The sequence below is a fragment of the Pan paniscus genome, chromosome 10, assembly GCF_029289425.2.
Source record: "Pan paniscus chromosome 10, NHGRI_mPanPan1-v2.0_pri, whole genome shotgun sequence".
In the NCBI taxonomy this organism is placed as follows: Eukaryota; Metazoa; Chordata; class Mammalia; order Primates; family Hominidae; genus Pan; species Pan paniscus.
In genome coordinates this window covers 109,839,173-109,854,356 of record NC_073259.2, presented here as the reverse complement: position 1 = coordinate 109,854,356, position 15,184 = coordinate 109,839,173, and the positions used below count along the sequence as shown (strand labels likewise).

Genomic DNA, 15,184 nt, shown 5'->3' with positions numbered 1-15,184 from the left:
TATCATTGGATGTTTGAATAACAAAATTCTGAGTGGAATAGAAATGATTCATTCTTAAATGTCTGATAAACTTTTCTAAAAATGCACAAAGAGAAGCAAAACAGCTGCTATTGTATTTTGGCCTTAACCTCAAAAAGGGATTGCTGCATATATTTTACTCTGTGTAATACACATACCTTTCTGTGCTGTGATGAGGACTTTCAATCTGATATCACAATTACCTTGTTCTCTTGGCTCTGAATTATTCTAGAGGCAATTTTTCTACCATATAACTCCTCTACAAGGTAGCGTTCTGCAGTTTGGGCAGAACATACCTGGAGTATTGATTCTTTACATTCTGAAATATATGAACTGAATGTGTTCCTCCAAAATTTGTATGTTGAAATCATAACCCCCAGCATGATGGTATTGGGAGGTGGAGCCTTTGATGGGATTAGTACCCTTATAAAAGAGATCCCAGGCTGGGCATAGTGGCTCATGCCTGTAATCCTAGCAATTTTGGGAGACTAAGAAGGATTGCTTGAGCCTAAGGAGTTCAAGACCAGCCTGGGCAACATAGTGGGAACCTGTCTCTACCAAAAAACAACAACAACAGCAACCAAAAAAACACACAGCTGGACATGGTGGTATGTGCCTGTAGTCCTAGCTACTTGGGAGGCTAAGGCAGGAGGATCACTTGAGCCCAGGAATTCAAGGCTGAGCAGTACTCCAGCCTAGACAGTAGAACGAGGCCTTGCCTCAAAATAATAAATAATAGCAAAAGAGACTCCAGAGAGCTCCCTCTGCTCTCCACCATGTGACGTTATGAGAAGATGCCATCTGCAACCTAGAAGAGTACCCTCACCAAAACCCAAGCGTGCTGGCACTCTGATCTCAGACTTTGGCCACCAGAACTGTGAAAAACAGATTTCTGTTATTTATAAGACAACAGATGATTTGGGCAGATAATGGAATTAAAATGGTAATTCCTGGCATAAAACTGCACCCACATCCTTAGAGATCCCATTCTCCCACTTGACCAGTGTACTGCTGAGCCCATAACCTGCGTCTTCTGCTCTAGCCTCTTGTCTGTCTCATTCCTCCTCTGCATGGATTGTCTCTATTTGGAAGGTCCGTGGTTTTTATGTGTAAAATGAAAGCTGCCGTGTTCCCTTTCCAACACCAAGTCTAGTTCTCTAGCTCCCATTCTGTCAGTGTCATACCTCCCAGCTTAAATCTTTGGAACCATCTTTGACTCCTTACTTTTTACATCTATAACTAATAATTAACTTCATCCTATGACTTGCTTTTTTTTTTTTTTCCACATGATTCTTAGGTTCTTACCTTACTTATTTCCTCCACACCAGACTGAATTCCCTCACACAGACTCCAATAATAGGACTCCTGCTCTGTCTATGTAAAGTCCATCTCAGTCTGTCTGGCACACAGGTCTCAAATAAATCTGAAAACCCTGATTTTATGTGTTCACTGCCTTTATGAAAAGAATAATATAGCAGTTCATGTTTGCTTTTCACATGGATACAAACTTCTCTTCCTGGTGTTTGGGATTCAGCTTTAATTGCCTTGATTTTGTCAGTTGATCCCCACATCCCTGCCCTCCCTGCATCACATTGCAGCTGTCAGTGTCTTCACACATGTGGTGCTAGGCCTTGTGTCCCACTGCCTGTCCCCTTCCCCTTCCCTCTCAGTACATCCCCTGCTTCGTCCAGCCCCACTTCAAGTCCTCTCTCCTTCATGAAGCTCCTGGACTAACATATTCACAATGATTTTATTTTTACTTTTCTGTATTTCTGTAATACTTATAATCTAACTCATGACACTTTAGGTTTTGATTGCACAGGAGTTTATGGTTTTTCTCATGGAATTTTTTTATTGAACAGAAAACTTACCACTCACCAGTTTATATCCTGATCAGTGTCTAACAGTGCTCGCTCCCTGATACTTAACAAGGTATTTTTAGTTTGAGGTTGGGTGTGGTGGCTCACGCCTATAATCCCAGCACTTTGGGAGGCCAAGGTGGGCAGATTGTTTGAGCTCAGGAGTTCAAAACCAGACTTGGTAACATGGCAAAACCCTGTCTCTACAAAAAAAAAAAACAAAAATTAGTCTGGCATGATGGCATGCACCTGTAATCCCAGCTACTTGGGAGGCTGAGATGGTAGGATCGCTTGAGCCTGGGAGGTTGAGGCTGCAGTGAGCTGAGATTGCACCACTGATCTCCAGCCTGGGCAAGAGTGAGACCCTGTCTGGAAAAAAAAAAAGTTATTTTTAGTATGAAAGGAAATGTTAACCTTTCCAAGTATAAATGTCTGCCCCTTCACTCTATAGATCCTGAACTGATTTGTACCTCAGCACTCACATATTCGAACTGCAGCCTGGAGCTGGGTCTACTCAGCAAAGTAGTTTTTCCAGTCAAGCTTATACTTTTTGATTTATAGCAAACAAATTTCCTCCAGTGGCAATTCATTTTACCTCTAGACTAAACTGACTTTTAAAAGGAACCACAGACTGCTTCCTTATAACTTTCTCACGTAGGTTAAAGTTGTGCCTCCTATGGTCACACAGAACTCATGTAATCCCTCTCCCTTGGGACATTTTATTTTCCTTTCTTTGGCTGTCTCTCAGGGACTTGTCAGTGTCCCAGTTTGCTCTTCTCAGATTACTTTTAAAATGTGTCAATGGGAAGTGAACATTCTATTTTAGTGTGGTTCCGTCTTGGCAGGGAGAGCAGGACTGTCTGTTTAACGAGTGCTTATTAAGTGCCTGCTGTGTGCCAGGTACTGTTCCCTGTACTGAAGATACAGCAGGGAACAGATGGGCAAAAATCTCTCCCCTTACCTTGTGTTTACATCTTGGTGGAGGGAGTCAGAGAGTCAGACGGTAAACACGATAAATAAGTAGATTACATAGTTTGTAGAAGATAATGCTGTGGAAAAAAACCAAGCAGGGGCAGCAGCAGAGGAAGTGTCAGCCAGGGCAGGGGGTTGCAATTCTAATTTGGATGGTAGGGACATTCCTCACTCAGAAGGTGACTTTTGAGTGGAAATGTGAAGAAGGTGAGGTAGCCAGCAATGCGAATATCTGGGGAAAGAGTGATCTGGGTAAGTAGAATAGCCATTGCAAAGGCCCTGAGGCAGGATTGTATCTGGCATGTTTGAAGAAAAGCCAGGAGGCCAGTGTGGCTGGAATGGAGTGAACAAGACAGAGGCAGGCAGTAGCTGAACCTGAAGAAGTAAGCAGGGGACCAAATAGTGTAGGCCCTGATAACCATAAGAAGGACCTGGCTTTAACTTGGAGTAGGATGAGGAATCACCAGAGGGTTTTGAGTAGAAATGTAATGTGATCTGACTTACATTCCAGGCGGTCAATCTGGCTTCTTTGGTGGAAATAGACTGAGGAGGGGCAAAAGTTGTGATAATTCAGACAAGAGGGAAGGTTGCTTAGACCAGGGAGGTTCAGTGAAGATAAGAAGTGGTTGGATTCTGGACATTTTGAAGGTCAACCCAACAGGGTTTCCTAATGACTCGGTGTTAGAGAACATCATCACCTTTTTTATTCGACGTACTTTACTTCTGTTTAAAAGCACAAAAATGTGACGGAAATTCAGTGTGGCCACAGCACATTGTTGACTCATACTGAACTCACTGTTGAGTAAAACTTATCTTTTTTTAAAAAAAAACTTATATCTTCTAATGCTCAAATACCTATTTTAGTGTATGCTTGTATAGTTGGTTTTGGTACCAAGTTATAAAGGTTTTACTTCATAGGAGATTTTATTTTGCCAGATTTGACTCATTGCTCCAAATAGTCACAAATTTGGGAAATCCATAGTCTCTTATCCAGGACAGTAGCTTCTCTGCCATCTTCCTATGAATCTGCACATTTCACAAGCATGCCTTCTGTAACTTCCAAAACATTGATAGAGGGTTCAGCAAGACCGGACCTATGACTGATCTCCTAAACCTCCCTCTGGGTTGATTGCGGCTTTGTTACCTACACCTCTTTGGTAGAATTGGTTAAGTTCTAGCCCACCTGAGCATCGAGCCTGTACGTCTTTGTTATATCCATGAAGATGACATGAGATGCCCTTAGCTACTTTGCTGAGATTACAAATACATATACCAGGTCTGTTAGGTAGAATTCATCATATCAATGGAAAGAGAGAGAGAAAAGTTTATCTGATAAAGTTGTAATGAACTCATACTCTTAACAGCCAGTGCTTCCTTTAAAGATAAACAGTGTATTTTGAAGGCTTTCCTTTCTCAGTGCTCACCAACTATATTGTTTTTTTTCAGTTTTTGAGACCAGGCCTCACTCTGTCACCCAGGCTAGAGTGCAGTGGCATGATCATGGCTCACCACAGCCCCAACTCCGGGGCTCAGATGATCCTCCCATCTCAGCCTCCTGAGTAGCTGGGACTATAGGTGCACACCACCACACTCAGCTAGTTTTTGTGTTTTTTGTTTGTTTGTTTTTTGTAGAGATAGCGTTTTGCCATGTTGCCCAGGCTGATCTAGAACTTCTGGGCTCAAGTGATACTCCTGCCTCAGCCTCCCAAAGTGCTGGGACTACAGGCATGAGCTACTGTGCCCTGTAACTATAGTACACTTGAGACTCATGCCCAGGATTGACATCTCATCTCATCAGGCTATAATTTGGAGAACCTGCCTTCTTTGTTTATCTTGAAGATCAGAATTGGAGCTTTCTGACCTCTCTTTTGTTTTCCACAATCCCTGAATGTCAGCAGTGAGTTTGTTGATCTCACTTGTCCCCATCACTAACTCTCTCCCAGTTGGGCTGTGTTACCCCCAATCCCTACCACGACTTATGATGCTCCATTCAGCAGCACCCAATGAACTGGGGATTCATTATGAGAAAACTGTGCCTCTTAAGGAACCACAAGATCCATAGTAGCCCCCTGCTGTTAACATACATGCCACTGCCTGGTGTTCAAGGGCCCCCTTTGGTTACCCTTGTTTCCTAGTACTCACCACTCCCAAATATTTTACTCTAGTCAAACAATTCTTTTTTTTCCCCGTCTTTGCATATACATCTGTGATTTCTATCATCCTATCATTTCCGTCTTCGCATTCTAGCTTAAATTTGACTGCTCCCATGAAGAATTCCCTTTATGTCAATCACCTTTGGTATTGTGAAATTTAACATTTCAATGTACACTGATTTACATTGTTCCCCTTTTGTTGAATGGGCTAATTTTGTCTCCTTCAGCTTCCTTTTCTTTGACCATATGTTATGCTGCTTTAATAGCTCTCAGAATGTTTTCACAGTGTTCTGCCAGACACCATAGTTAAGTATTCATTAAAAATGTGCTTGTTTATTGTATTCTTGGTTGTAGTTGAAGATGCCCACTCTGGACTGCTTAAAGGAAACAGCAGACAGACAGTATGGAGGGGCTACTTGGTATGTTATTTTAAATTTAATTGCATTTTTACAATAGACTAGAATAAAAATATGAATAATAAAGCTGTTTTTCTTTGAGAATCTTTTTAATGTTTATTTTTTATCTAAGGGTAGCTTACTAATATTAATGACTGTTGATTCAAGTAATCCTAAAAATCATATTTTGAAGCTTGTGTTGTGATGCAATAGATCTTTATCAGTTTTCTCAGCTGTAGGTTTTCACCAGCCTCATGATGTGGAAAATGAGTTATGTTTTTCCCCTTATTTTAGACAACAGATAAAGAAGTCCCTGGATTAGTGCTAATGCAAGATTTGGCTTTCCTGAGTGGATTTCCACCAACATTCAAGGAAACAAATCAACTAAAAACAAAATTGCCAGAAAATCTTTCCTCTAAAGTCAAACTGGTAAGAACATAGAAAATAGAGCAATTAGCCTGGCACATTCTCATTTAATGTGTGATTCTTTTCTTGTGGTCCATTTTTTTCCCCAAAGTTTAGCTGATAAACATAAGAAGCAAAGAGGGATTCTGTTCTGCCAGAAGAGCCTCACTCCTTACTTTTAATTTGGGCAAAAATCTAAGAGTCTTATTTGGTTTGCTTGTTTCCTGGATAGAGAAGGATTCATTTGTTTAACAGATGAGCTCCTACAATGTCTCCCATCCAAGTAGTAACCAGGCCCGACCCTGCTTAGCTTCCGAGATCAGACGAGATCGGCGCGTTCAGGGTGGTATGGCCGTAGACGAGCTCCTACAATGTCTTAGGTGACATTACAGCTGCTGGGGATGCAGCAGTGGACAAAACAGACAAAGGCCCGGATGGAACTTAGGGTGTGAACAATGGAAGCATGGGAGGAGGAGATGAGGGGAAGTCATAAATGTCATCCATGCATACAGCCTGTTGTTTACCCAAAGCTTTCACTCATAAAGGTAGTGTGCTTCAGATACATGGAACATCTGCTAATGAGAACCATTCATTAGTAACTAATTGAGGGACAAATGTATTTAAAATTTATACTTATTAGCTCTTCAGGCTTGACCATTGATGCCACTTGTTAAGGTGGACTCTGGAGGCTGGCCTGGGACGTGCCTTTTCCTTAACATGTATTGTTTTCAGATCCTTTATCTGATTGACTTAGGACATAGTCCATGTGGGTGTTCTCTCTATTTGACCTTACATCAAGATGCCTGCTATTCTGTCAGAAGTGTTTCAGGTTGTAAATCGTGAATGTCCCATCTCTTAGAATAGAGAGCATAAAGTCCTTGTCTCAGAATTTGTGAGGCTCTAGTTTTCCTGATTTTATAAAGAAATGTTCTTTGAGTTCTGCCACTGGGTTTAGCTTACCTGATTCTTACTTCCTCCTGTTGTATGTCATTTAACAATTTTGAGGGCGAAAGGATGAAGATGGAGTAGTGGTGGGGGAGCTGTGATTAGAGGTGACTAGAGAGCCGTTTTTACTCAGTTCCTGTCTTAACCATGTTTTTATATGCACCCCCCCAACCAAATTCCTTTTAACTTGTTTCTCCCTACCCCAGACCAAGTGTTTTACTGTTTTATGATACATTGTATTATCCTTGTAATACAATGGTAATGTGAATAACCACTTATGAATTTTTTACTTTTTTCATATTTTTCTTCATAACTTTTTTTTTTTGGAGAGAGTCTTGCTCTGTCACCCAGGCTGGAGTGCAGTGGTGTGATCAGGGCACACTGCAACCTCTGCCTCCCGGGTTCAAACGATTCTCCTGCCTCAGCCTCCAAATAGCTGGGATTACAGGCATGCGCCACCATGCCTGGCTAATTTTTGTATTTTAAGTAGAGAGGGGGTTTCACCGTGTTGACCAGGCTGGTCTCCAACTCCTGACCTCAGGTGATCCCCTCACCTTGGCCTCCCAAAGTGCTGGGATTACAGGCGTGAGCCACTGCTCCTTGCCCTTCATGACTTTCTTTATTGTACTTTGAAATACTGTAATGCCTGGCTATATTAGAGTTGAATTTGTTCTTAAATGCAGTTATTTTAGAATAGGTAATACATCTCTCCTTCCTCTGAGTTATTTTTAGTACTGATTTGGACAGATAAAACCATAGATTAACTTTCATTTCAGCCAATGTTTATTTGACTTCTTGGCTTCCTGGTTATTAGTTCTAGAATTATAGACACATGTATATCTGTACTTTTGACCACGAGTTCAACTTGCTTATGTAGACAGAATGGCATTCTTGATTCTATTTATATAATTTCAATAAAATAAATGCTGAAAAGAAAGAAGGTTCATTCCACTTCTCCATACTCCACTCTGTTTGAATATCCCACATCACTTGGCCTGCTGCAGCTGCCCACCAGTGCGGACTGCTCTCATGCGTCTACTGGCGGATGGGTGTGTGCTGCCAGAGAATGCCAGTCCCGAGTCATGGTTGACACTTCAGCAAACTATTTTTGGGTGGCATGTGTGGTATAAGCAGGTCGAGGTGGAGTGGGGTAGCAATTTGAATTGAACAGGGAAAACCAGCAGGCTCCAGGTGTGGTGAGACTCCTTTCCACAGTTCAGTCTCCCAGTCAGAAATTTATTTGGATTTTCAGAGTTGTCTTTGTGGAGGCCAACACCTCTCAGAGCATCAAGCTAACCACACATAATGTTCTTTGAAGGTTGTTTTCATAATTCCAACACCTGTGATCAACTTCAGGGACTAGGACTTAAGATTTTTAGAGACTAGAGAGAAAATGAGAAAGAGGAAGAACAGACGCAGTGTCAGCATTTGAGTCCAGGCCTCGAGTGACTTGCTTTCCTTAGGCTTTGCTTCCTGATTACATTATGAGTACTCTGAGAATGAAGTTTCCTATCACTGCGTTCCCAACCAAACAAAACACCTTTTGTGTGTATGATGAGCTCCAAATAAGAGTTTATACAGAGTGCCATGAGAACATCTGGGCTTTAGGTGTACTTGGGGTCAAGGCAGGCTTTGCATAATAGAAGCATTTTAGCTGGGCCCTAAACAGAGCAGCCATTCTCCCAGCAGAGAAGGGAGCAGAAGAGACCATTCTATGTAGAGGGAACAGCCTGAGCAAGAGGGCTGGAGGCCTGAACATAAATGGTGTTTTCAGGGAACCAAGGCAATGGTTTCTAGCACAGGCAGGGATTTTGGTGAGGATGAGATTGTAAAGACAGGTTGAGGCCAGGTTGAGAAACGTCTCTGTTAAGAATACTAGATTTTTTCCTGTAGGCCGGGGAAGGACACAGTCTGATCTGCTTCTAAGGAACATAGTAGGGAAAGGTGTGGTAGGAAAACCAGCTCAGCTGTTGCTGTATAGCCCAGTAAGACGTTCCCATGCAAAAGTTGCTTGGCAGTGGGATGCCAACGATGGAAATGGTTCCAGAAGCATCTGAGAGAAACACTCAACATCACTCTGTGACTTACAAGCTATTCAGGAGGAGGAAGGGGAGAATGAAAGGGGAGGTGGACCTTTCTGGTGAAGATAGAAGTGATGGAATTAACCACACTCAGAGCTTCAGTGGCAGAAGCAAGTGTCTTTTGGAAGGAGACCCAGAGCTCAGTTTCGGATGTGTTGCATTAGGGGTGTACGTGGCATGTCAGAGGAGAGGGCTGTTAGACATTGGACTTCAAGACTTGAACTGTTGAACCACTTTGCCCTCTCAGGTTCCCCCAGGAGGCCTTTGCCATGGCCTGTGGCCCTGGAGCCACCTAGGGCTCAGCTCAGCTCTGCCCTACAGATTCTCACTAGGCCACGGGTGTCTCAGGACAGGTACTGCCCTATTCACCTTTTTACCCTTAGTGATTACTTGGCACTTAGGGGGCTGCTTAAGGAATGAGCCATATGAGGCAATATCTTGGGATATATAGGGAAACATTTTCAGCAGTATGATTATTCATAGGAGTCACTCTAGGCACAGAAATGTGTCTTTGCACATTGTTGTATATACACAACTAGGCCTTTGTCATCCTGTTTAGAACAAAACCCGAAGTTTTTTGTTTTTGTTTTATTAACTGAGGCAGGAGTGTAGGACTTGAAAATAGTTTCATTTGTAAGATAATGGATTTGAATTCATAAAATCTTTTGACTGTAGTCTTATAAATCAGTCTTTTCTGTAAGAGACTTTCTAATTTGAAATACCTTGAGGTGGGTCCTTTAATAATCTGATTAATTACTCTCTAATTTATCTGTATAATTTTTGTGTATGACGGACACAGAATTCACCTTTTGATAAATCAGATCATCAGTCCTTATTTTCAGATCCCTCTAAATCATTTTGTATCCATAGAACATTTTCATTCATGGTGGGTTTTTGCATTTATTTTTTGATTTTTGCTTTTGTTCACTTCTTTTTTAAACATATTTTAGAGCAAGTGGGAAATCTTCCCAAAGCTGTCAAGTGAATTCTCATGCTAAGTTTCCTTCAATTATAGTAGTTGCTGAGTGAGTGTGCAAAACGTGGAGGAGATGTAGACCCTGCCCTCAAGCATTTATAGTCACATTTTGGAAGCAGCGTGTGTGTATAGAGTTGGCAGTTGGAAACAGGAAAGGTCTGTGTGGGTCAGAGACATGGGGGAAGTTTTCAAAGAGAAAGAGGCTGCACTGGGTTCTTGAAGACTGAACAGGTGGTTTGTGCAGGCAGGATGGGAAAAGCATATTGTCCTGCATGGACTCTGCCCCCCTCAAAGCTCTGGTCAGGGCCTAAGGTCACAGTAAATTGTCATAATTTTCTACTAATGCCCTTTCTTTTAGATAATTCTCTGAAACCACCATGTGCACTTGTTCTTTTAAAGCATGGTACCTTTTTCTTTTTTTGTTTTCTTTCTAAAATAAAGATGAAACAACCAACTCTGAAACTGATTAAGTTTTAGAAAACCACCAGGACATATTAAGATCTAGTAGCGGCCGGGCATAGTGGCTCACGCCTGTAATCCCAGCACTTTGAGAGGCCGAGGCGGGCAGATCATGAGGTCAGGAGATTGAGACCATCCTGGCCAACATGGTGAAATGAAACTCCATCTCTACTAAAAATACAAAAATTAGCTGGATGTGGTGGCGTGTGCCTGTAATCCCAGCTACTCGGGAGGCTAAGGCACGAGAATCACTTGAACCCAGCAGGCGGAGGTTGCAGCAAGCCGAGATGGTGCTACTGCACTCCAGCCTGGCGACAGAGTGAGACTCCGTCTCAAAAAAAAAAAAAAAAGAAAAAAAAGATCTAATAGCTTTGAATTGTTGAATCACTTAAAGGCACTAATTTGGTTTTCAGTTGGTGTTAGCAGACATGTGGGGTTTTTTTCCTAACAGATTTTTAATGATTTTAAATCAAATGAATCCAAAATGAAAGTAGATTACACCTTCTGAATTTGTAAGCACTTTAAAGTTGTTGGGAATATAACTTCTAATAGGAAAGCCTTGTTATTTTGGATTTGCGTGTTCTTCTAGACCAAATTTTCTCCACCTTTGCACCATTCACAGTTTAGACCTGTTGCCGCTATCCTTAGGGGACTGTCCTATGTATTGTAGGATGTTTAGCAGCATCCCAGGTCTCTGTCCTTCGGGAGTATTTGCAGATATGTGATTGTTTAGACAACTTGACGCAGCCTTTCTTTTTGGCATTGAAAAATGACCAGTTTGATATCATGATTTTTAACTAAGGCTTATCTTAAAATACTATTTTGTCTGCCTCAAAAGGATACCTTATCTTTTGCACTCATTATTTTTGCTTGACTTAAAAACATGCATTCAAACTTACCTGTATTTGTTGGCTACTATTGTTTTTAAAGCCAATTTTTAAATATAGGCTACAATGCTGAGAACAGTAGAACGAACTGTTTAATATTCTCACTTATAATAAGCAATATTTTAAAGTGGCTCTATGTATTTTATATTAATATGCTCTAATCTTGCCTTGATAATCATTTATAGAATTTAAAAGTGAAGATTATTTACACTGCTTTTTCAATTCTTATATCTTGTGACTTGGTCAGTTATACTGAATTATACTGAATTTAATACTCCTGGGATTGTTTTATCATCCCTGTCCTATGTTATACAGTGTACAAAATGTAAAATGTTAGATTTGCTTCCAATATATACATACATATGTTCATATTATATCTAGAAGTTTGTGAAGTATCAAGCACTTGAAATCTGGTTTCCATATCTGTCATGCCATTGAAATTGGTCTCCATTGACCTACTAATTACACATTCCACTTAATTTTGTTTCTTGTCCCTTAATTTTGATGCTTGTTGTCTTTAGAAATATACCAGAATTAACATATTTTTCTGAATTAACATTTTTTTCTTGGGTTCTACAACATTGCTTCTCCTGACCATCATCTATATTGTCTTTCCTTGACTCAAATTGATCCACCAGTTGCTCAGTCGTTGTAGCCTACCCAGGCCCTGGCCTCAGCCACCATTTAGTTCTCCCTCTGTCTGTCTTCCCTTGCCTCATACTCCTACAAGTACCAGGTGTATCAGTCATGTTCTAGATGATGCTGCTAGAACAAACATTCTGGAATCTCAATGGCTAAAAACAACAAAGCTTTATTTCTTAGTCATGCTACGTGTTGTTCACTGTGGGTCTGTAGGGAGTGGGTATAGAAGTTGTTCCCTTTTGCAGAAACTTATAATTTATGTAAATTTAAAATTTAAAATAAGATGCCATATATGGAGGCAGTTGCCCACAATTGCCCAAGCCACAAACTCCAGCCTTAGGCACAAACTACAGCTGCTCTTCCCACACTACCTTCTCTCTTCTGACAAAAGTAATGATGATGTCCAGGATTGGGGTGCCACCTAGTGGCTGTCAGAGGGTACTTCCCCACCCTTTTTACAGTGGCAGAAAATCTTTCTCATACATATAAATATTACCTTAACCTCATTAATCTTCATCTCTTTCCGAATTATTGTATAGTTACTATAGACAAACCTCTTCTTGCTCTTTTATGCATATGTAATTAGAAACCAACCCTAGGCACTAAAAAGAATAGTTTTAGTGATATACCTTCTTATCAAACAAAGAGCCAACACAAGTTATGAAATTAAACTAGACACACCCCTTCTTCGAGGTTACGCCAAGCCAGTGCCTGGGCCTGAAACTGGCCTGCAGCCCCTCAGCTTCGCCCACTGCCTTCCGACCCTGGACCTTCGCAAAGTGAACGAGCTTCGGGACTTCGTGAAAATGTATAAGCAGGATCTGAGCATTCTGCATACCAAGGAAATGTGCTTTCTGAGGGAGCAGGTGGAGAGCATGGGGGGTGAAGTACCATGTGCTACTCAGAAAGCTATTATAAATCAGAAGAAAATATCAAGGAATTAAAAACAGGTAGTAAGAAGGTGGAGGAAAACATAAGCACAGACGAACTATCAAGTGAGGAAAGTGATCTAGAAATTGATAACGAAGCTGTGATTGAACCAGACACTGATGCCCCTCAAGAAATGGGAGATGGAGGTCAGGCCCGGTGGCTCACACCTGTAATCCCAGCACTTTGGGAGGCCGAGGCCGGCAGATTGTATGTCAGGAGACCAGCCTGGCCAATGTGATGAAATCCTGCCTCTACTAAAAATACAAAAAATATTAGCTGGGCATGGTGGTGCTTGCCTGTAATCCCAGCTACTTGGGAGTCTGAGGCAGGAGAATCACTTGAACCCGGGAGATGGAGGTTGCAGTGAGCCGAGATCACATCACTGCACTCCAGCCTGGACGACAGAGTCAGACTCCTTCTCAAAAAATAGAAATAAAAATAAGTAAATAAATAAATTGTTCTAGAATAGTGACTTTTTCTCTCCAGGGAGCCCTCAGAAATGCTTTGGGGGTGCTGTGAGAGGGAGGAAAGGGACAGGAGAGGCCAGAGGGTAGACAGGGACCCAGGCAGACTACTAATCCCCCTGTGTGGCCTGCCTCCCAGCACCCGGCACATATGCTGAGGCAAGTTGGTGACTCAGTGAGAACCAACTTAGTGAGTGCTAAATATGTGCCAGGCACTCACTAAGTAAAAGAGGTGAAAGAAAGTGATGAGTCAGGAAGACAATTACATGCATCTGCAGGTGCTCACACATGCACCTGCACCTAATCTGTGAGAAGAGTTAATGGCCTACATAATAAGGGGAAAAGATATAAATGAAATTTCTAACTCTCACCTCTGGTGTTCTGGACTACATACGCTCAGGAAACTGCTTAGAAAATGAGCTAAGAATAGTCATGCAGCAAATAGAAGAGCTCAGAATAAGCTCATAATAAAATTTGTGTTTGCTTTGTTTTATAGATTGAGAAAGCCGTAAGCTCTTTTAGAAGCACTAGTTCAGCAGAAGGATTTTACTGTCCTACATTTGTGGTTTTCAGGCCTCTCCCCTTTTCCTGAGTGATGAAAGCCTCTTCATAGGAAGTTGTGTGATACAGAGTCAGAACAGAAAACAGATAAAGAGTGGTGTGGACTTTGGTAGGGGTGGCAAAGCCTGTTTGTGGAACTTGATGTTTGTGATGTTCACTCTTAGATTTATGATTGCCCCAAAAGCTTTGCCCCAAAAGGTAGTTTTCCCATGGAAGCACTTCAGGCAGTCCTGCCGAAGGTGCTCCTCCCAGGCATGTGGCACAAAAGCTGTTCAGACACCCCACTAGCAGATGTACTTGTCACCAATTCCAGCAAGGTTAATTACATTGCAGATTTTTTGCCCAATATAAGCAGATTGGTAATATTCTAGAAGAAAAGTCACAGAACTGTTGGCCAGCAGGTGTACTTGCAAAGAAGTCAAAAATCATTTGAGCCAACATTGAAAAATTGGGGAGATTTCATACAACAGTTGGGGATTCTTGCCTCTCAGGAGATCTGGCAGCACTTGGTGCCATTGAGTGGTTGCAGCTTTCAGATGGCTCTGAGGTGTCCAGTTTGCCACTGCCTTTACCATTCCTTCTTGTTTTTAGACGCCTATTTTTTTAACATTAATTTGGGAAATGCATCTGGTCTGTGTAGGTCTTTTTGTTGTGTTTTGATATTGTCTTACCATTTCAAGATTAAAGATCAGGCAAGTTGCAGTGGCTCACGCCTGTAATCCCAGCACTATGGGAGGCCAAAGCAGGTGGATCACCTGAGGTCAGGAGTTGGAGACCAGCCTGGCCAACATGGTGAAACCCTGTCTCTACTAAAAGTACAAAAGTTTGCCGGGCGTGGTGATGCAGTCCTGTAGTCCCAGCTACTCAGGAGGCTGAGGCAGGAGAATCGCTTGAACCCGGGAGGCGGAGGTTGAGGTGAGCAGAGATCGCGCCACTGCGCTCCAGCCTGGCGACAGAGCGAGACTGTGTCTCAAAAAAAAGGAAAGAGCAGACTGGGAATTTAAAGGTGCTTCATCCTTGAGATTCAGTCTTTTCATGTGTAATCCTCTTGTTATTTGATAGTTGCAGTTGTATTCAGAGGCCAGTGTAGCGCTTCTAAAACTGAATAACCCCAAGGATTTTCAAGAATTGAATAAGCAAACTAAGAAGAACATGACTATTGATGGAAAAGAACTGACCATAAGTCCTGCATATTTATTATGGGATCTGAGCGCCATCAGCCAGGTAAGGGATGCACAGAAGCTTTTACAGCCCAAATCAAAGGTTAAGATGTTAAAAATGTGTAAGTTACTATATTAGAAGAGGGAAGGGGACTTACAGAGAGGTGAGTTGATTGGAATTTTTCTAATTTTTCAGTCAGTGCCATTGGTTTGGTATTAACTGAAGTGACCTAGAATCAGATCCAAGAACCTTCTTTATAAAGTATGTTAGAGAAAT

At 41.7% G+C, this 15,184-nt stretch overlaps 2 protein-coding genes across 3 annotated transcripts in view; one reads left to right on the top strand and one right to left on the bottom strand.

Annotated features, from left to right (window-relative positions):
- Positions 1-15,184, top strand: part of GNPTAB (N-acetylglucosamine-1-phosphate transferase subunits alpha and beta) — a 90,753-nt gene that overhangs the window by 49,647 nt on the left and 25,922 nt on the right. For both annotated transcript variants that reach the window (XM_003832581.7, XM_034934343.3), the window contains exons 6-8: positions 5,357-5,421; positions 5,692-5,826; positions 14,810-14,971. In XM_003832581.7, coding sequence (XP_003832629.1) covers positions 5,357-5,421; positions 5,692-5,826; positions 14,810-14,971 — 362 coding nt within the window. The remainder of the gene's footprint in view (positions 1-5,356; positions 5,422-5,691; positions 5,827-14,809; positions 14,972-15,184) is intronic.
- The window catches only part of CHPT1 (choline phosphotransferase 1), an 80,382-nt gene continuing 72,911 nt past the window's right edge, over positions 7,714-15,184 (bottom strand). Inside the window, exon 10 of the transcript XR_010108949.1 lies at positions 7,714-8,129. The gene's annotated coding sequence lies outside the window, so the exon portion shown is untranslated. The remainder of the gene's footprint in view (positions 8,130-15,184) is intronic.